Genomic DNA, 22,969 nt, shown 5'->3' with positions numbered 1-22,969 from the left:
CGGTGCATGTTCCGTTGGTTTTTTTCCCGATGAATTTGCGCTGAAGTTTTGTCGACGGTGTCATAAATGGAACTTGCAGGTGAATGCGTATCTCGTGTTTGGTTCTGAAGAAATGGATGGTGCTTCGGACCTCGGAAAATCAAAGGGAAAGAAGAAGAATGACGTCGAATCTAGAAGTCCGAAATGGTGGATGAAATTAAGCTCTATCGTCGGAAGCTGCTTATTTTTAAAGCCCAAAGAGGACGGCTCTGGTATTAGTCCGCAGGATGCTGTTCAATTTTGTTTGAGTGTTCTTGCTCGAGTTTACATCATTTTATTTCGATTTTTCGATCAACTTTTGAAAACTACTTCCAGATAATTTACCCCTCCTTATAAGTAGCTAGACAGCACAATTATGAGCATGATTGACGTTGACGTAATACTGTGTGATACATTCAGCTCGAGAATTATCTGTAATAAGATGGGCGTGGCGCGTTAATTTCTTCTCTGACAGAATCAAATTTTCACCTTCGTCTATCCTCTTGTCATATATCATTTCTCTTTTGCCATTGCCAAGCATTTCCAGCGTAAATGGCCAGCTGATAGTGGTATTTCATTTGTTATGTATGGAAAGAGTTTGCGAGTTGCAATGACATTCATTTTTTGGAGCCATACTTTCAGGTTTTCTTTGTCTAACTTATGTGCAACTGGCTCAAAGGTCGGTCCCTGAAAGTTGAAAGGCCACCAAATGTTTCAAAATCAACATAGTATATTACGTTGGAGAGTCAGATTTATACCAGTAGTCAATGACATTGCTGAGTGGCCTTTCTTCTGGGTTGTAAACTCTATTCTTCAAGGGAAAAAAAAAACTTGAATAGCCACCTAATTTGCAGAGTCGATCAGGAGCATAAAAGAATTTTTGCCTTAAGCTCTCATAATATAATGTTATTTGGTATCAACACCAAATACAGGAAGGAAGCCACATAAATTTACCCTACTTTCAATCAAAACTAGCAAGCGGCTACAATTCTATGGCCGCCAATGACTTGGTTTGACATTTCAATTGAATTTTGGCTCATGATGGATGTGCTTTCTGGATCCTTGATTTCATTTTGTTCTGTGTCCATGAATTCTTCATAGCCGAGTTACATTTGCATATGGGAAAGGTTAGAAAGGAATGCGGCTGAAGAATGTGCCGCATGACCTGCCCATGAGTTCCTTGTGTGGCTTGCATTTAGATTTGCTGTGGATATTTTCTATCATTTTTTTGACATGTTCGTGCAGCATTATTAATGTTCACTAGATCCGTCTAGAGATTTCCTTATTCAGTCGATGGTATTACCAGTGAATTGAAGTATTTTGAATGAATGAGCGTTGCTTTTAATTCTAAACATGCATCAATCATCATGTTTAATAAACATATTAACATATTATAGAAAAGATGAATGGGAAATACTGTTGTTTCACTGTTCAACGAGGGACTGTTAGTTTCTTTTATTTTATAAATTAAATTTCTGGAACTTTGTATGGTTTTTTTTTAGCAAAATCTGAATCTCCATAATTTTTGTACAGTCTCTGTCATTTCTGTACAAGCACAATGTCAATGCTCTTTTTTAACAAATTTTGAATATGTCAAGGGCAAACATGCATTCATTTTTCTGTTATGTTTGATTTGATATCATTTTCCGCTATTCATCAGCAGAAAGCGACTCTACCAGAAAATCGGATTCAGCTGCATCTTCCTTGTCGTACTTCGAGGAAATAAAATTCTCTTCCTATCTTAGAAGGTTTTCTTTTGATGAGCTCAAGGAAGTCACAAACAACTTTAGACCTAGCAGCATTCTTGGCCAGGGGGGTTTTGGTTGTGTTTTTAAAGGTCTGATCAAACAGCAAGATCAACGGGCTCGGGAATTCCAGTTGCTGTGAAGATTCTTAACCATGGAGGACTTCAAGGCCACAAAGAATGGCTTGTATGAGATCTCGTTTACCCTAAATATACTTATTAACGTGCTGGCTATATATTTGTACCTCTCCTTTCATGGAAAAATTTTTAAGCTTACAATTATTTGTTTATTTTGGACTATTCAGGAAAAATAACATCTTTTGCTTTTTTCCATTGCAGACTGAAATTAATTATCTTGGCGAACTCCAGCATCCGAATCTAGTGAAATTAATAGGTTACTGTATTGAGGAAGAAAAAAGGCTGCTTGTGTACGAGTTCATGCCTCGAGGAAGCTTGGACAACCACCTGTTTAGGAGTATGTCTTTGAACTTTGTTTACTTAATGAATAGAGGTTTGTATGTAATCATCCATGCAGGAAAAAAGAAATAATAGAAATCCTTCATTATCAATATACAAAGAATCGAATAATTGATGAGTACTCCAGTTAACCTTAAGGCCACGGTAGATATATGAGAAAATAATAGTGCTGTGTTATTACCAGGGTCAACGCCTCTTCCATGGTCGATCAGATTGAAGATTGTGGTTGGTGCTGCGAAGGGGCTTGCGTTTCTGCATGAAGAAGCTGACAGAACAGTGATCTTTAGGGACTTCAAAACATCCAATATCCTGCTGGATGCGGTCAGTAGTGATGAGACTGTACTGAAGATTTCAACTTATATTTATATATACGGTTGTTTTCAGTGTATGGTTTTCCTGTCGTATAGTATCTCATTATTTTGTATTTCAGGATTATAATGCAAAACTTTCTGATTTCGGGCTCGCCAAAGATGGTCCGGAGGGGGACTCAACTCATGTGTCCACTCGAGTCATGGGAACATTTGGGTATGCGGCTCCCGAGTATGTCATGACAGGTCAGTTTACCTAAAAACTACCCTTACTTTGATGCACGCGTCTGTATTATGCTATCTATCCCTTGAATAAGAATAGCTATTCTACCGTAGTAGATATTCCTCTCTCACGGCTAAACTTCTGCCTGTGTTTCCCATTTATTGTAGTTTTTGTGTGATTGTCTCTGGCCAGTGCCTTTCGTGACTTCAGCTACAACACAGACAATCCTGCTGAAGTCTAACAGCTCACTAGTTTTAAGAAGAGGTTATTTAGGAAGTGCAAGTAGCATTTAGGTTGGCTGATGCAAGTCAATATATAAGAATCAATATACGTAGTTCAAATTCACATCATAAGAAGTAACAATTATATATAGTGGGAATTAAGAAAGACGGAAATGCTGGCTTTAGATATGCTTTATTAGTCCTGGACCATTTAGGCTTTTTTTTTTTTTAAAAAAATCTCTAGCTTCATACCTAACACATGCACAAGATTGTCCATCGAGAAATCGAAAATCACGAGTTCTTTTTCAACTTTTGTGAGCTTGGCACTCTAAGAAGTAATAATATATATATATATATATATATATATTATAGTGATCACAACATAAACTTACAGTCAGCTCTTCAAAACTTCAATCCAATTGCAATAGTATATATGCATGTTTTCGATATAAAAAATGAAAGGTCAGATGAGGTAATTAAAAGTAAAGATACCCCAAAAATTGTGGGAATTGAGGTGTCAACCACCCATCTCTGCTACCTCTTCTACTGCCCTTCAATTTTCTCCTACTTTCCAATTTTTGTCTTATTTTTTTTATCATTATATTTTACATAAATGAGTAAAATTTTGATATCTCTTAAGCTAAAATAGTGTCGTTTTCAGTTTTTTTTATGATTTTCTAAGAAAAAGTACTCTAAAATTGGCGTGTTTTTTTTTTTAAAAAAAAATTAGATACAAGTTCTTTGAAAAATCATTAAAAAAAAAAGAGGAAAAAATCATTTTTTGCTCATGAAATATCAAAATTTCACTCATTTCATGTAGAATCTAATAATAAAAAGAAACAACAAAAAACATTTGGTAAGTGAGGGAAAGTTGACAGGCAGGACGGGGCAGCAGATGAGATGGGGCGGCTGACTGCTCAAATCCAAAATTTTAATATATTGAAGTGGCTAGGGTATTGCTGGAGCAGCAGCTGCATTAAAAGCAGACTTAATATAGAGAAATTCTTAATTCCGTATCATTTTGCTGCTTGGAAGATGAACTTTAATTTCGGAAGCCAAACTTTGTACTTAAATTCCAAGACATCCGCTAATGGGTAATTAACAAGGTGCCTGCTCATGAGTACCCGATCGAGTGTATTTCACGGAGGCCATTGATCTAAAGTGGATGGGAAAATGGCGATCTTATTATTAGTCTTTAGCAATCTGCTTATAAACGTCTAGTTCAATTTTAGGTTAAGTTTAATGGGTAATAAAGTGTCTGGTTATTTTATATGTTGGTCCGATTGAGACATCCTTACTATTTGAGACTTGTGCATTTGATAAAGCTGATGAATGTTGTTGCAGGACACCTTACTGTGAAGAGTGATGTGTACAGTTTCGGGGTAGTTCTGCTAGAATTGCTGACTGGTCGAAAGGCCATGGACAAGAATCGTCCCCGAGGCGAGCACAGTTTGGTCGAATGGGCAAGGCCCATATTTGCTGACAGAAGGAGATTCTACAGGCTGATGGATCCTCGTCTTCAAGGTCACTACTCTATCAGAGGAGCTCAGGCGGCGTCCCACGTCGCAGCTCGTTGCCTTGCCCGCCACCCCAAAGCAAGACCAGTCATGTCTGAGGTTGTTGCAATCTTAGAGCCTTTGCTTGAACTCAACGATACGTATCTCACTGCTTCAACCTCTTTCCAGTCCAATATGGCTGCTCACGGCCTATCACAGCCCGGCTCGTCCTCCTCCAGGAGCTTACCCAGCCCGTCCTCCTCCAGGAGCTTACCCAGCTCTTCCTCCTCCAGGAGCTTACCCAACTCGCCATTTCGCCCTTACTATCCGCTTCCCTATCCCAGTCCTAAGACCAGTATTCCATGACATGGATCGCTGGGACGTTTCATCTTATCTTTTGCGGCTTCATAAATAGATCTCCAGAATAAATGAGGCATAATAGGAATAGTACAGGGAAAAAAAAGAAAGAAAAGAAAAGACAAGTCTAGTTTAAACCAGCAGTTACAGACTTAGCCATGAATCATGTTGTTCAGGGAGAAAACAGATGTTGAGCTTTTCTGTGGATCGTGTTAGAGCTTTGAACTATATAATTGCTGTCTTCTTCCCCCCCCCCCCCAAAAAAAAAATGTTAATCCATGAAGAAACCTTTGCCTTGCTAGCTAACTTTCAATTTTGAGGAGTTTGGATCTTCTCCGTTTTTTGTTAATTTAAAAAAGAAATCAATACAAAATATCTGGGGCATGTGGTGCGGAGAAGAAAGGAGCAAGGTAAAATATCTCTGCAAAGTTAAATTTAGATTGAGATTAGGCCTGGCTACTTTAGAAGGCAGCATGCATAATAGTAATCCCTATGAATATATATATGAATGTGCGTGTGGGCAAGAAGTGAAATCCCGATAAAGATCTGCTTCTGCAATGTCGATTGAAACAGCGTATGTGCTTTATAATTAAAAATTAAACAAAATTATTGTACCAAAAAAATTAAACAAAATTACAAACAATTTTAAATGTGAAAATTAATTATTGTTCCGATCCCATTTAAAAATTAAACTTGTATATTTACGTATTAAATTTTTGTATTTGCAAGTGGTTACGGTTTGTAAATAATTAAGTTTTTTGGAATATATATATATATAATTCTCTGCCAATAAACGGCTTTTATATAAAGGCATTTATTATATTAATTTTTTATTGAATTTAATTTAATTCCATATTGAACTTCTATTGATTATTGGAACTCATCGCATATGAACATTTATTTTTTGCGTACTCATAAAAATCGTATTAGTAAATATGAAATGGAATGAATTAAATAATTTTTAATATGTTTTATTAAAAAAATAAAAAAAGAGTAAGCATGAAATAAAAAATACAGTAGAATAATACTTTAAAAAGTAAACGATTTAAATATTTAGTAACTCAAAGTTGGAACACTTCTAAATACTCAAGAAACCCAATAAATATATTTATCAACAGTTAGAAGAAGTTGTGAGGTGAATTTTAATATGTTACATTTTTATTTAATAGAACAAGATATTCAAACAATGTTCGGTAGTTGAGGGTAGTTCTCGCGTTTTCTGAATTTCACAGAAATTCAAATTTGAGAATTTGCACTTAAATGATCAAAGCCCCTTCCACTGATACTTGTCAGTCTAAGTTTTTTTTTTTAACTTAAAAACATTCTAATTAAGCGGTTGAAGATATATTGGTAGAAATTTACATATATCGATAAAATTTAGCTGATTGAAATATCGGCCCTACTTTGGTCAAACATAAATTTGATAATCTGAAATTTTCATCGTTATATATCCTTTTTTTGGGGCCTGCTTCACCATTTATATCAAGAAATGTTATAATTCTAACCGATGAAATTGATGACGGCAAAAAAGTAAATACGAAATTTAACTGAATATTTTAGAATTTTCGCGTTGGTTGCTCTTTTATCGTTTTATGTATGTGTGTGTGTGTAAACTGAGATTTCAACTTGTAAACTTAAATAACTTCTTCATATTAATACAAGCATTTAAATTTAAAGTCTTAACGCAATACTACTGTTACTTTTGTTTCCCTGCTTCCCATGAATGTCAGTGTGAACTCGTCTGTACCTGTGTATGAGAGTTACGAGTCTCCGTAGGGAGTATATACAAGAATTTTTCATACTTTTTTTTTTTTGCCAACATTTTTCATACATGCATCAAGGAACCCACTTTATGTGGAAAAGGAAAGTCAGGGAGAAAATTAAGAAAAGAAACGAAAAAGTATGTATTAAGAAAAGGCAAAAGAAAAAAGTTGTAAAAGTAGAATCACTTGTAATGAAAAAAAGGCAGAATCTCCGGCATTTACTTTCTGAAGTATCCTAAAACTTAATTAAAGAATCAAATTCCCCTAATTACTACTCGCTGTGGTCGTGTCTATTGTAAGTTATTTTATATGTGTAACTCATTCTCACATCTAAAGAAATTACAGCTAAATTATTAAATATTCTTAAATTGATTTTTTTAAAAAAAAAATTCTCTTTATATATTTATAAATCATTCGCATCTCTTTCTCTCTTTAGAACATAAATTAAAATAGGGGTAATATTGGAAAAAGGTCGGACTTACATTTGGCAGTTGGCACTAAACTTTTCTCTTACAAATAATTTACAATAAGCAGCAGAGTGGTATAAATTACAAAATCTGGCAGTTGCTTTTATTTTTGCCTTAATTAGTTATTACTAGATGACTAGACTCTTATCCATATTGAAACCATTGGATAAATGATCATTATTATCTCCGGTGGCTGTTTTTCCACTTTCGATGAGTTAGCTTTTTTCCTTCCTTTCCTTAACTCCCCTTTTATTCTCGTATTACGTTCTACTTCAGCTTATATGTTTTTTCTCCGAATTCTGGGCCTCCAGCTCACCCTTGTAATAATGTTAATCATCATATCAAAATCTGATGTTTAATGGGAAGTCGCCCTAAAATAAGAAAAAGGATGGGGGCAGGTGGGGGAGGAGAGGCTATATATTTGAGCAAATAAACCAATGCTTGCTGAGGATAACAACACAAGAATATATGGGAAATCACTTAAAATGGATGCTTTTGCTCTCAATGGCTCTGTTAGCCTCTCACATATACTGCCTTCCTCTCTCTGCAAGTAACAGATGGATCGTGGATTCCCGCACAGGACGACGCGTGAAGTTACTGTGTGCGAATTGGCCATCTCATATGGGTGTAATGCTGGCAGAAGGGTTAGAAAAGCAATCCATAATGCATATTATATTTCAATTCCACCATTTGGGGCTGAATTGTGTGCGTCTCACTTGGGCCACCTACATGTTCACTCGTTACTCCAATCACACCGTTCAGCAGACACTTGATTCTCTGGGTTTGGCGGACGCCAAAGCCGGCATCATCAAGCACAATCGTGTTGTGCTCAATATGACCCACCCTCAAGCCTACTCTTTTGTGGTGGATCAGCTTGCTTCTCAGAACGTCATGGTCATTTCTGATAACCACATCAGTGAGCCCAAATGGTGTTGTGCTCCCAACGACGGTAATGCTTTCTTCGGCGACAAGGATTTTGATCCCAAAGAATGGCTTCTGGGTCTTTCTATGGCGGCTCAGTTATTGAAGGGAAAACCCAATGTGAGTTCTAAACTAATCCTACAGATTCTGCCTGTGTCTGTGATTCCTTGATGAATATCCCTAATTTGCGTAGATTTTGTAAATTTAGGTGGTGGCAATGAGCTTGCGCAACGAGCTACGTGGTCCCCTTCAAAACGTCGATGTGTGGTACGAGAATATGATCCGAGGAGCACAAACCGTTCATCAATGGAACCCAAACGCAGTGATTATCATTTCGGGTTTTTACAACGACAACGATCTGAGCTTTTTGAAGGGTAAGCCATTGAACCTAACGTTTAAGGATAAGTTGGCCTACGAGGTACACTCTTACACCATGTCAGGTGAGCACAAGGATTGGAGCAAGCAGTCAGCGAACTATCTCTGCGGCAAAGTGAACAACGAATTAAACAGCAAGGCTGGGTTCCTCACCACTGGTTCCAACCCTTCTCCCCTTTTGATGACTGAATATGGAATACCATTGTCACCAAGGACAGAACCTGCTGAACGATGGTTGACTTGTATTTTAGCGTACCTCGCTGTCAGTGACCTGGGTTGGGGTTGGTGGGGATTCCAAGGTAGCTATTACCTGAGAGAAGGCCGTGTCAACCCAGGAGAGTCCTATGGATTGTTGGACTTCCATTGGCGGAAACTCAGTTACCCCGAGTTCCCTCACAGGTTCCAGCTAGTACTCAAATCGCTCCAAGGTATATATATTAATTATCTGCATTCATATACGTATCACATTTTTCAACTCAACGCTAATTATGCTTATTTAGTTTGTTATTAACACTGGTTTTAATATATACCAAGACCCAAGTTCGAAGAAGGCCATGTCGAGGATTCTGTATCACCCACAAAGTGGTCAGTGCATGAAGAAGAAGAAGCATGGTAATCAAGTGGAAGTGCATGAATGTAACAGGGTAAGTGGGTGGATTCTTGAAGGAACGCAGATCAAATTGCAGCTGAACGCACAGAAAGTGGAGTGTTTGAAGGCCACTGGGGAAGGCCAACCGGTGGAGCTCACTACGGATTGCTCGAACACGAACCAAACATCATGGAAAGCCATAACAGAGTCAGGCATGCACTGGGCTACCGTGGACGCAGAAGGCAACCGATTGTGCTTGCAGAGGGACGCCAAGTCGTCTACCGTCGTGACCGCCAAATGCATCTGTGCCAATTCTAATCCTTCGTGTATGGACAATCCCCAGAGCCAGTGGTTTCAGTTCGTTTCCACCAATGTAATGTAATCGGATTTAGTTTCATTAATAAATGATGAACCGCTTTTGGAATTAGTCAGTTAATTAAACTCTTTTCTCAATAGTTCATTTATATCTAAACCTCTTTTTATTCCCACTCTTCTACATTCATTTGATTTGACAGTTGAAGATTATTCGCTGTGGCATTAATACTATATATATATATATATATATATATATAAAGCACTTAAAGCTAGCTTGATTTCAAGCGGTTTACGTCTCATAATTATCTCATGCACAATTTGTCTCTGCCTGTACTGTGTCTGGGCGCCTTATCCGCATGAGGTGCTGATCTCCAACACTGCAATATGCTAGTCATTTAATATTTGCTTTGCGCTTTTTTCTTTTTTTTTTTTAAGATAAGATATTTGTTTGCCTTGCACAATTACATTGATTTTTTTTTTTTTGGGACCATGGCACAATTACATTGAGGGGTATCGTGTGAACCGCAAATTAAAGTGATCCATGAAGGGCATTTTTTGGTAGAAGGCCTAGGCCCAAAATTTAACCATAACAATGTTGGCATAATCGGAAGTTCATTAAAGCATGTGATCTGAGGCACATCAAAAGTCGGGTTGGGGCCATAGAAGGTTCATTGAAACAAGGAAGAGTGGGTCAGCCGAGCCTATACTATGGCCATAAAGACATGCATTTTGGTGGCGCCGAAGAATGGCTCTGTTTAATTATTTGGGCTTTATCATTTAGCTGAGCGGAGGCTTTGAGAGCCGTGGTACCGGAAGGTTGGTTGCTTGAACCACCATCCTCTTTGGAGTTGATTTAGCTGGTCTCAATATGTTATGTGTTGGTGATAGACCTGGTATAGGTTTATTTTGTTATGTCTGTATGTTTTGTTTTCAGATGTTGTTTTGGTATGTTGTTTCTGTTATGTTTCATTGTTTAGGATATGTGTGTTGTTTTCTTTGTTTCTGCACACTATCAGTGTCTAAAATGCAAAGGTTAAAAAAATAAAGAACAAGTGGAAAAAATAGAATGTCAACATATTTTAACTCAGAGATATATTAGTTATATAGTCAAAGTTGTAGAAAGAAATTTAAAAAAAAAAATTTACGGCTTAAATTTGGATGCATCATGATGATCAAAGATGCATATATCAGAAAAATTGGAGGTGAAATTTAATTTTGACTAAATAAAAAAGAGATGAAAATTGATGATTTAGATTTCTATTTAATAAATGAAGGGGTTTGTTTTTTCTTTACGAATTATGTCATGTCATCGTTTTTTCTGGCCAAAACTCTCATCATGGCATCGTTAGTAGTAAGCATGTTTGGAAGGTTAGTTGAAATTAAAGTTCTTTCTCCAAACGCAATAAAATGTTGGATTTGGAAAAAATATGTTTTTCCTTTATTACCCGACGCTAGAAAAAGTACTTTTGTGAGGTAACCAGGCACGTTGTAACACTGTCAAACAGATTTTTATAAATTATCTCATGGGATGGTTATGAGTAACCAAGAAGCCTATTTAAGCAACCTTGAACGAAACGCAAAGACACCAATCAAGTAGTAGGCTTGCAAATTATAATTAACACAAGCATGGTAAATCAACTGATTCTGCTGCTCTCAATGATGTCTCTAGCTCTGTTAGCATCCCAATCATTCAGCATTCAACTATCCGCAAGCAACAGATGGATCGTCGATTCCGGCACCGGCCAACGCGTGAAGCTACGCTGTGCTAACTGGCCATCTCACATGGGCGTAATGCTGGCTGAAGGACTAGACAAACAACCCATCGACCACATTATAAGCCAATTCCACGATCTGGGGTTGAACTGCGTGCGTCTCACCTGGGCCACCTTCATGTTCACTCGTTACTCCAATCAGACTGTTGAACAAGCGCTTGATTCTCTGAACTTGACGGGCGCCAAGGCCGGCATCGCCCAGAACAACGGCGATCTCCTCAATATGGGCCACCCTCAGTCCTATTCTTATGTGGTGGATCGGCTTGCTGCCCAGAACATCATGGTCCTCGCTGATAACCACGTCAGTGAGCCCAAGTGGTGTTGTGCTCCCGACGACGGCAATGCCTTCTTCGGGGACACCAACTTTGATACTCAAGAATGGCTTCAAGGCCTCTCCATGGCCGCTCAGTTATTGAAGGGAAAATCCAATGTGAGTGGTATGATCTATTAGACTTCATTTATATACGTACAAGGGTATCGTGAATATTATTGAAAAGAGTTTGTTCTGTTAATTCAGGTGGTGGCAATGAGTTTGCGTAATGAGTTGCGTGGTCCACTTCAGAACGTTGATGGGTGGTTCGGGAATGTGACCCTAGGAGCACAGACTGTTCACCAAGCGAATCCAGACGTGTTGGTCTTCATTTCGGGTTTGTCCAACGACAACGATCTGAGCTTTTTGAACAACAGGCCAATGAACTTAACGTTTAAGGACAAGTTTGCGTACGAGGTACACTGCTACACCATGTCTGGTGAGCACAAGAATTGGAGCAGCCAGTCGGCGAACTATCTTTGCGGCAAAGTGTACAACGAGTTAAACTCTCATGCTACGTTCCTCATCACCGGCTCCAACGCTGCTCCTCTTTTGATGACCGAATATGGCATCCCAATCTCACCATCAATAGCAGAACCCGACGGACGGTGGTTGTCCTGCATTTTAGCGTACCTTGCCGTCAATGACTTAGGTTGGGCGTGGTGGGGATTGCAAGGAAGCTATTATCTCAGAGAAGGCAATGTCAACGCAGAAGAGTCCTATGGATTGGTGGACTTCCAGTGGCAAACACTCAGTTACCCCGACTTCCCTAACAGGTTCCAGCTAATACTCCAAACACTCCAAGGTATATATGTTTATATATATATATATATATGTATGTATGTATGTATGCCTGTGTTTCTTCATCTCAACTCGAAACGGTTTCTTAGTTATTAACTGTTCTTTCCTTATATACCAAGATCCAAGTTCGAAGAAGGCCACGTCGCAGATACTGTATCACCCACAAAGTGGGCAGTGCGTGAAGAGGAAGGAGAATGGTGATGAAGTGGAAGTGCAAGACTGTAACGGGGCGAGCGGGTGGAGTGTGGAAGGAACACAGATCAAATTGCAGGATGCACAGGAAGCGGGGTGTTTCAAGGCAACTGGGGAAGGCCAACCGGTGGAGCTCACGGCGGATTGCTCAAACACGAACCAAACTTCATGGAAAGCCATAACAGAGTCAGGCATGCACTGGGCTTCGGTGGACGCACAAGGCAATCGATTGTGCTTGCAAAGGGATGCCAATTCGTCCACCGTCGTCACCGCCACATGCATCTGTGCCGATTCTGATCCTTCGTGTGTGGACGATCCTCAGAGCCAGTGGTTTCAGTTTGTTGCCACCAATGTGATGTAATCGGATTTATTTTAACTAAACGGAAATCCCATGGTTTAATTAAACGAAAGATTATTCGCTATGATGACGTGAAAGTTGAAGCCGGCCCTATAACCGTTTTGTTTTATACTCCCTCCATTCATTAAGACGTTTGATATTTATGGCATATTCCTATATATAAGAGATACTTAAAAGTTGTCTCTATTTTTTGTGTGTTGATTTCCTATTTTACTCATATTTATTTTGTCTCCAACTCACACTCCTTCTCCTTTCCACTTCTCTTTCTTTTAATAATTTAATTCTTCTCTCTTATGCTCTCTCTCTTTATTAATGAGGGTATTCTTGGGAAAAAAATTATACTTTTTATACATTAATTGTTTTTAACTAATTTTAACTGTTTTTTTATTAACGTAATTCAGTTATTCGTCTCTTATAATAAGGAACGGAGGGAGTATTTATTCAATATTCCTTCAATTTTTTATGAAATTTAAATGATAAAGAAATGGTGTATTTTTTTAATTATAAAATAGTAATTTAATTTCATATTAATAAATTTTATTTATTAGTAATTCATTATCTTTCCCGTATTGGAGAAATATCTAATTAAAGAAATAAAAAAAAATGAAGTCAGCCTAGGGGCAAACTCAAAATGAATGTGGGCTACGCTAGGGCAATTTGCAACCCATCGATGTTTCCAAGCCTTAAAGTCCAAGCCCGTTTATCTATCTGTAAAAAGGTCAGTGCAAAATCGGCATCGGCATGGATCATGCAGTTAATTTTTGTTTTTTTCCCTGGATCATGCAGTTAATTTGAAACCTGTAAGGAGTAACGCAATATATCTGTGTAAAAAAATTATAATTTTGTTTGATTAAAATTTATTTTTGATCAGAGTATAGATGATATGATATTAGAGAAACCAATACTCTGTTTTTTTTTTTTTTTAACAGAGAATGCCAATCTGCACCGTCGGCCGGAAGGAGCTAGTTTATTCTGTGTTTTTCTCTCTATTTTCCCTAAAAAAACGTATAATTCTCCGTAATGAAAAATCATAAATTTGAATTACCTATGATATCGTTATCACAGTATTAAATATCAATTCTTTTTGGTTCAAATGGCCGAAATTTATAAGGCAAAGCTAAGCCAGGGGAATAAAAAATTTCATTTAAAATATAATTTATTTAGCAAAAATGTCCCCTCTATGCGCCTAAAAGTGTAAACCATGTTGCCAGCAAATAGCAGTAACGGTGCTCCCTACGATTCGCTATAATTAATTCATTCGAGAACAGTACAGGATATTATCATATTATAATTTTATTTGAAAATATCAACGATTGTGACTTAGAATGTAAAGGAAAAGTAAGTGATTGTTGACATTAACAATTGAGGCTGGATATTTTATTTTCAATAATGGTAAAGAAAAATGTGCCGCAGGTAGGTAAGCAAGAGCATTGGCCAAGGAATGATCTGTAATGTACAGTAATAAGCACACAGATTAATTAGTGATGCTCGTGTTTAATATTTTAGTTGTTATATAAGTCGTCGTATGATCCTCTTGCGAGGCGCCAAGAGTGGAGTATTTTGAATGTCAGAAATAAAGCAAAGAACGATGGAGCGCTACTGTGAAGAAGAAGAAGAAGAAGAAGTGGAATTCCCAGTGAGTCCAATGGGACAATGTTTCAACAGCTCTGCGCTATGCATTTACATTATCGGCGTTTTGGAGTTGCAGGTTCCATTTGATCACTCTCAAGCTATTCCTCTCCTCCAGCGTCTTCTCCTTCCCATCAACCCTCGCTTCTCCTCCATCATGGTCCTCTCTTTCTCTCTCTCGTCTCTCTCTTTCTTCATATTTTGTCTTGTCTGATATATAATTCTCATGCATATGCAAGAAGGCCTTTTAAACCGATATGATCGATGTGAAAACATTTTACCCAGTGTTATACACAAGACATTTTTGGCTACTAATTCATCATCTTCACTTCTTTTCCCCTCTTCATCATATCATCCATATGTAATGCACAATAATATTCATTCTTTCACAGGTTAAACACAAAAGCGGGGAGAAACGATGGAGAAAAATACGAGTGAAATTGAAAGATCATATCAACATCCCCTTATTCCCTGAAAGCAAGTCAAAGCAATCATATGACAATTATTTTGCTGATTATTTGTCCAGAATAGCAATAGAGAAGCTTCCAGAAAATAAACCATTATGGGAAATTCACACCGTGAATTACCCTACAAGCAGTGCAGCAAGTAGCCTCATATTCAAACTCCACCACGCTCTTGGAGATGGCTACTCTCTCATGGGTGCTCTTCTTAGTTGTCTTCAAAGGGCCGTTGATCCCTCTCTTCCTTTGTCTTTCCCTTCTCTCAAACCATCCAAGTCTGCCAACAAAAGCTTCTTCAGCAGATTTTCTTCGGTCATGTCATTAGCCTGCAATACTCTAGTAGATCTCTGGTGGGGCTTAACGAACACTACTGCCATTGAAGATGACAAGACGCCCATCAGGTCCGGATTTCAAACAGGGGAAACTCGCCCAGTCACCATATCAACCATCACATTCTCGCTGGATCAAATCAAACTTATCAAGTCCCGACTTGGAGTGGTATGACTTCTCATCAATTTCTTCACTTTGCTGAAACTCTGATAGTTTTTGCTTCTCAGTTACTCATATAGTTTTTATATGCATCACTTACAGTTATCCATATATATAACCCTCCTTTTCTTTTCTTTTTTAATTCCCAGTATAGACTGTAAATGATGCGATTGTTGGGATAGTCTTCTATGGGACTCGACTGTATATGCAAGGCGTTGACAACAAGTCAGGGGCTGCAAAATCCACCGCATTAGTATTGATGAATACGAGAAATATTGAATGTTATCAGTCAGTCAACGATATGCTTAGTGCTCATCAGGCTAAAAGATCGTGGGGGAATCGAGTTTCTTTCGTGCATGTGCCGATTCCGAAATCAGAAGGCAAAAGAATTTCAAAGCAACTAGACTTCATTTGGGAAGTGCATCATATAATCAAGAGTAAAAATCAATCTTTGGTTGTTCCTCTCAACGGGATGCTTTTGGATATGAAGAGTAAACTTAAAGGTTATGAGGTATGAGTAGGCACAATATTTAGATCAATGGAAGAGTTAATATTATTTTTAATCCTTAAAAATTTATTTTATTTTGGTTTTGATTCTCATTTGAGAGATACCAAAAATTTATAGCTGTATTAAAACGAAGTCAAATTTTAGAGACCACTATTATTGGTTTCAAATTTCAAGAATCAAAATTAAAATAAGATCAAATTTCAGTGACATTCACTCTAAACTCAATATAAAATTATATTTTCACTGATTACAAGATAAGGATATATCAAGTGAAGTTTAAACCATATGCATATATAACAAAAAAAAATTCTCAGAGTTAAAAAAGCTAAAAACAAACTTAATAAAGAAACTGTTAGATATTTGGTTATCAAAAAATACTACCTCTGGTCCTTAATATAAGAATTTGTTTGATTTTTATTTTGTTTATAAATATAAGATCCTAATCCATTTTGTCTCTTATATTTATCTATTTTTTTAAGATAGTCTTTATAATAATAGTAATTCTAGCCAATACATTTGATTAGCGATGATATTTGAAAAAAATAACACTTATTTATTGTAAATAACTAATTTAACTATTTTTCTTAATCTATTTAAATTAGTTAATTAACACTTATATTAAGCACTTGAGGTAATATTTATTATTAATCTTAATTATCCTATTTCACGGATGTCAATTAAATTTCTGAATAATCATAAGTGATCTTTATAGGCAGTAGCCAAACATGTTTATAACGCAGCGACAAAGTCAAGTGCAACAATTACAAGCTTGATTGGACCGTCACAACAGATGTCTTTAGCCAATCATCCTGTAAATGGCTTCTGCTTCACGGTGGCCGGAGGTCCTGAGGTATTTTCTTTTTTAAGGGAATATATATATAATGATTTTATTAATAAATCTAATAAAAGTAATTTTTTGGGCCAAAGTAATAAAAGTAATTAAAAAAATTTATTGATGAAGAATATTAAAATTCCGGCTATATCAGAAGTTTGACTAATACAGATCATATATTGATGGTGAAATGCGAAAATAACTTTGTAGTTACTGAACATTAGCATGATATAAAAATTAGATAACTAATTTATAAATATTAAAAAATTTAGTGGAGTTAGTTATGTATCAGAAATGGATGTTGTTTTTCTTAGAATACATCTATCAATTATGTGCATTGAGATTACTCCTTGATGAAAATTGCTTAAAATGTTCGGTCATCATAGATACTACTCAAAAATAAAATGGATAAATATTGAAAAACAAGGTATATTGAGTTTTATATTTAAGGTCTAATTGAATATCTAATTATCTAATTAGTTCTTATGTTAATTATGTTAAGTTCTAGGGTTGGATTGTGGAGGTAGTACATTATATCACTGTTAGATTTAGTCTCTCCGGGTAAAGCCCAAACAAATATGATCGATGACTTTTATCAAAAAAAGAGAGTCACAAACATCATCAATCACTTGCAAAGTTATTGACTTCTTTGATAGAGCTAATTAACGGCGTTGAGATTGTATGGGTTGCAGAGCCTTCTGATATCCATAATGAGCTACATGGGAAATTGGGAATTCTAAAGGGTGACACTTAAGACAGATAAATATTTCATAGACGAACCCGAGCTAAGGCCCCACATCGAGCGCGCTTTTGAGGCCACACTCAAGGCAGCTCTCAACCAAGCATAAAGGTCAACTAGGAGCAAATATTCCTCCACGGTGCTATATAATTTCCAAGATTTAATTTATCTATCTCTTCACTTGCACTATTACTGTAAAATATCCTATGACTGTATCTATATGGATAATGTATGAAATGCATTGTATGAGAGGCATGATTATTTGATATCATGCGTAGTATATTCTGTATGAGATATGATGAATAATAAGACATTAATTTGCACCATACAAAGAAATTAAGGACCACGTGGGTAATTACTTAAAAAAATCATTTGGAATTAATTTCTTTAGTCTCAATCAGAATAAATTTAATGTTGTTCTTTTTCCTGTTATATTCTCTTACTTCTCTTTGATATGAGATTTATTAAACTAGTTTGATTATATTAGAGAAATTAGGTAAATTAATTAATTACAATAAATATAACATATTTTCCTAAGTCACCTTGTTCATCGTTCTTAATTTCCTCCATTCTCTCTTACTTGGTTGTTATTGTACAATAAGAATAATTTAGAAAAAAAATTAAATAAAATATATAATAGGTTTTACATTGATCAATATTAAGTCTTCAATTAGATTCTCTATTAAAGACTGAAAGAGTATTATAATAAATGGCATACATGAAAAGACACTTTATCAGAAGAGTATGATATATTATACATTTATGAACTCTCTTCACTATCATCATTCACAATCTATACACAATTGCGTTGGTGGAGGAGGAGACGGATATATATGGCCAAGGGGCGTGCTTGCTTTCAAGTGACTGTAAAATTATTAACAACACATGAACAACAATGCTCGTTTTGTACAATTATTATTCCTTAGACTCGGTACCGTTTTCTTTCATATTTGTTCAATATTCCTTCAATCTTTTTATGAAATTTAAATATCAAAGAAATGGTGTAATTTTTTCAAATAAAATGGTAATTCAATTTCTTATTATTAAATTTTATTTATTAATTCATTATCCTTCTCGGAGAAATATCTAATTAAAGAAATGAAAAAAATGAAGCGGGGCTAGGGGCATTCTCAAAATGAATGTGGGCTAACTTGGGACAATATGCTACCCATCAGAATTGAGGTTGGGCCGTCGTTTCCAAGCCTTCTTAAAGAGTCAGTCATCCATGCCCGTTTTACCTATTTGGAAAAAGTTAGGGAAAATTACACTCAGGTCCCACAGAGCACAATTAATATAAAAAAGGTTCCTCAAAATCGCAAAATGATTCTGAAGTCCCCAGGAACCTGTGCGTAATTAATTCTAATTGTGAAATTACGAAGTTACCCATGTTAATTTGAACCTATTTACAACCTCAACAGTGGTTGTTAACAACCCGAGCAGAGATGGTTAACAACCTCAACAACGCCCCTGGCATTCCACAGAGTGAGTTGTCATGAGCACTGCCGAGATTGTCAGTCACGTCTTCTCGGGTTGTTAACAGCCACTGTTGAGATTGTAAACGAATTGCTGCAATAAAATTAGAACATATTTACAACATCAACAGTGGCTGTTAACAACCCGAGAAGAGGTGGTTAACAACCTCAACAACGCCCCTGGCATTCGACAGAGTGAGTTGTCATGAGCACTGCCGAGGTTGTCAATCATGTCTTCTCGGGTTGTTAACAGCCACGATTGAGATTGTAAACGAATTGCTGCAATAAAATTAACAGGGGTAAGTAGGTAATTTCACAATTAGAATTAATTACACGCAGGTCCCTGGGGACTTCAGAATCATTTCGCGATTTCGAGGTACCTTTTTGATATTAATTGTGCTCTGTGGGACCTGAGTGTAATTTTCCCAAAGAGTTAATGCAAAGCAATCCACTAGGGTCATGCAGTTAAATCAGAAACTTGTGAGAAGCAACAGAATATATCTGCATAAATAAATCATAATTTTGTTTGATTAAATTATTTTTTTTATTGGAGTATAAACGATATGATTTTTTTTCCTAGATAAATGATATGATATTATAGAAACTAATAATTTGTTTTTTTCCCCAAAAAAGAGTATGCCAGTCTATACTGTGGGCCAGAAGGACATAGTTTTTCTGTTTTTCCCCCCTCTATTTTTCCCTGAAAGCTTATAATTCTACATAATGAAAAATCATAAATTTGAACAATTTCTCCTTACCCTTTTTATGACGGACAATTCATTAAGCTCAACAAAATGGTACATAGTTAAATATCTCTTCACCTATCAATACCATTATTATAGTACTACCTCCGGTCCTAATTATAAGATTTTATTTGTAAATTATAAATAGAATCTTATAATTAGGATCTGAGGTAGTATTAAATAATATCAATTTGTTTTTTTTTCCAAGCTAAGTGGCCGAAGTTTTTAAGAGAAAGCTAGCCACGGAAAGAAATAATTCAATTTAAAATATAATCATTTAGCAAAATGTCCCCTCTGTGCCAGCAAATAGCGATAGCGGTGCTCCCTACGATTCTCGATAATTAATTCATTTGAGTACAGCACAGGATATTATCATATTATATGTCGCATTGAAACAACCTATAAATGCAAATATTATAATTTTACTTGAAAATATGAACTATATATTGTGACACTTTTTTTTTGGTCAAAAATATATTGTGACACATATAGATGTAAAGGAAAAGTAAGTGACTCTTGTCATTAATAATCGAAGCTGGATATTTTATTTGTAATAATGGTGAAGAAAAATGTGCCGAATTACTTAAGCACATGAGCATATCTGCAGTCTGCAGTAGTAAGCACACAGATGAATTATGTAAGTAGTCGTATGATCCGTCCCCTTGTTGCCAGGCTCCAAGACGAATATGGCAAAGTACAACGAGTTAAAATCTCATGCTACGTTCCTCGTCACCGGCTCCAACGCTGCTCCTCTTTTGATGACCGAATATGGCATCCCAATCTCACCATTAATAGCAGAACCCGACGGACGGTGCATGGTTGTCCTGCATTTTAGCGTACCTGGCCGTCAATGACTTAGGTTGGGCTTAGTGGGGATTGCAAGGAAGCTATTATCTCAGAGAAGGCAATGTCAACGCAGGAGAGTCCTATGGATTGTTGGACTTCCAGTGGCAAACACTCAGTTACCCCGACTTCCCTAACAGGTTCCAGCTAATACTCCAAACACTCCAAGGTATATATGTTTATATATATATATATGCATGTGTTTCTTCATCTCAACTCGAAACGGTTTCTTAGTTATTAACTGTTCTTTCCTTATATACCAAGACCCAAGTTCGAAGAAGGCCATGTCGCAGGTACTGTATCACCCATAAAGTGGGCAGCGCGTGAAGAGGAAGGAGAATGGTGATGAAGTGGAAGTGCAAGACTGTAACGGGGCAAGCGGGTGGAGTGTGGAAGGAACACAGATCAAATTGCAGGATGCGGAGGAAGCGGAGTGTTTGGAGGCAACTGTGGAAGGCCAACCAGTGGAGCTCACGGCGGCGGATTGCTCAAACACGAACCAAACTTCATGGAAACTCATAACAGAGTCAGGCATGCACCGGGCTTCGGTGGACGCACAAGGGAATCGATTGTGCTTGCAGAGGGATGCCAATTCGTCCTCCGTCGCCGCCGCCAAATGCATCTGTGCCGATTCTGATCCTTCGTGTCTGGACGATCCTCAGAGCCAGTGGTTTCAGTTTGTGTCCACCAATGTGATATAATCGGATTTATTTTAACTAAACGGAAACTCCATATTTTATATATTTATATATCTCTTTGAATTCCCAATCTTCTCCATTCATTTGATTTGAAGGTTGAAGATTACTTGCTAAACGGAAACTCTATAGTTTATATATTTATATATCTCTTTGAATTCCCAGTCTTCTCCATTCATTTGATTTGAAGGTTGAAGATTACCTGCTATGATGACATGAGGCCAGCTACATATTTTATTTAATAAGTAACTATATATGAAAAAACACTTTAATATAGCTTTGGAGAGTATTCCGTCATTGATAATGCTAATTATGCAGAAAGAGGATGATATATATTATACATTTATGAACTCTGTCTCCATCATCAACACAGTCTATTCAATATTCCTTCAATTTTTTATGAGATCTAAATATTAAAGAAACGATGTAAATTTTTTTAAATAAAATATAATATAATTCGTCGGCCTGTGGCCATGCTCAAAATAAATGTAGCTAAACTGGGGCAATTTGCAGCCCATCAGAATTGATGTTGGGCCGACGTATAACTGAGTTGATAATCAAGGGGTTTTTTCCTTGAAGAGGAAGAAAAGAACACTCTGGTTTTGATTAAAAATAAAAATGCTTTTTAAAAAAAAAAAAAGGGACCAAGTCTTCTGAAAGAAACCCTTAACAGGCCTACGTGTCTCCGTAGTTGCCTGTGATGGTGTATGGCTGTGGTCGAAATTTATCAATTGCGCACATTATTGATTTATGGACCGCCTATTAAGGAAGTAAATATTAAATAAAAGACGTCCAATGAATTTGATCTTTGGTTTAATTAAAAGAACAGGAGGAACTAATAGGAATTAGGTCTAGTAGAAGAGGCTAATCTTTCATAATATGGTGAATTAATATTTGAATACCAGCTGAGAGATGTGCAAACATTTAGTACCCGAAAGTGTCTTAAACAAGATTGCTTCTAATAACGGGATACCTGTGCCTACAAAAAAAAAAAGAGAAAAAAAGAACATAAGGAGATTATATCACTATTGGGTCTAGATAAAAGGGTTAGCCTATCATGAGTTACAACATAACAAATAAAAATTTAAATTCACATTAAGAGATGTATTTACATTTAAAGCTTATTTGGAGCTGTGATTTTTAAGTACTTATAATTACTTTTATGTGGGTGAAGACAAAATTATTCTTACACACTTACCTTATATTTCGTAAATCATGATTAAAAATATACTTTTATGCCATTCCAACAAATTCTTAATACCTGACATTGCCTCTAGTAAGAGAATATCTATACCTTGAAAAAAAAAAAAAGGAGATTATTTCTTGATTTTCTAGAAAGGGTTTACGGGGGAGTTGGAGGTTGAAGGCAGTTTCAATCATAAGAATGAATATGACCTCTAACACTTCACTTCCACTTCTTTCCTCTCCCATGAGAGGATACCTGTGGCTACCAAAAAAACGAAAAACAGAACATAAAGAGATTATTGGATCCAGAGGAAAGAGTTGGTCTTTTACAAGCTACAATATAATAAATTAAAATTTAAATCCACGTTAGAAGATGTATCCACATCTAGGACTTGTTTGGAGTTATGATTTATAAATACTTATAATTATTTTTACATGAGCAGAGGCAAAATTACTTTTGCACACTTACCTTGTACTCCGCAAATTATGAATAAAAAATTATTTTTATGCCATTCCAACAAACATTTAGTACCTAGGAGAATATATATACCTAAAAAAAGAGGATATTATTTCTTGAATTTCTTTTCTTTTCTTTTTTTGCAAAATGAGAGAATTTACTTCATTTAGAAAACGGAGTTGGAGGTTGAAGGCAGTTTTCAGTCATGA

At 36.4% G+C, this 22,969-nt stretch overlaps 2 protein-coding genes and 1 pseudogene across 2 annotated transcripts; all 3 read left to right on the top strand.

Annotated features, from left to right (window-relative positions):
• The first annotated feature begins 112 nt into the window (after nt 1-112).
• On the top strand, nt 113-4,853 carry LOC114761249 (probable serine/threonine-protein kinase PIX7; annotated as a pseudogene).
• Nucleotides 4,854-7,578: 2,725 nt separating this feature from the next.
• LOC114761248 (glycosyl hydrolase 5 family protein-like) lies at nt 7,579-12,817 on the top strand. Its single transcript, XM_028950575.1, has 3 exons — nt 7,579-8,115; nt 11,564-12,161; nt 12,277-12,817. Exons 1-3 carry the CDS (start codon nt 7,579-7,581, stop codon nt 12,708-12,710), a joined length of 1,569 nt encoding a protein of 522 aa, XP_028806408.1. The 3' UTR covers nt 12,711-12,817.
• Nucleotides 12,818-14,352: 1,535 nt separating this feature from the next.
• LOC114761258 (O-acyltransferase WSD1-like) lies at nt 14,353-17,366 on the top strand. Its single transcript, XM_028950586.1, has 5 exons — nt 14,353-14,496; nt 14,729-15,295; nt 15,441-15,797; nt 16,507-16,644; nt 17,319-17,366. The coding sequence occupies exons 1-5, from the start codon at nt 14,353-14,355 to the stop codon at nt 17,364-17,366; spliced, it is 1,254 nt and encodes a 417-aa protein (XP_028806419.1).
• The last annotated feature ends 5,603 nt before the right edge of the window (nt 17,367-22,969 follow it).

The sequence above is a fragment of the Neltuma alba genome, unplaced genomic scaffold (genome assembly GCF_004799145.2).
Source record: "Neltuma alba isolate B1F8T4 unplaced genomic scaffold, ASM479914v2 tig00011113_pilon, whole genome shotgun sequence".
Taxonomy (NCBI): Eukaryota; Viridiplantae; Streptophyta; class Magnoliopsida; order Fabales; family Fabaceae; genus Neltuma; species Neltuma alba.
This window is presented reverse-complemented; position numbering and strand designations above follow the sequence as displayed.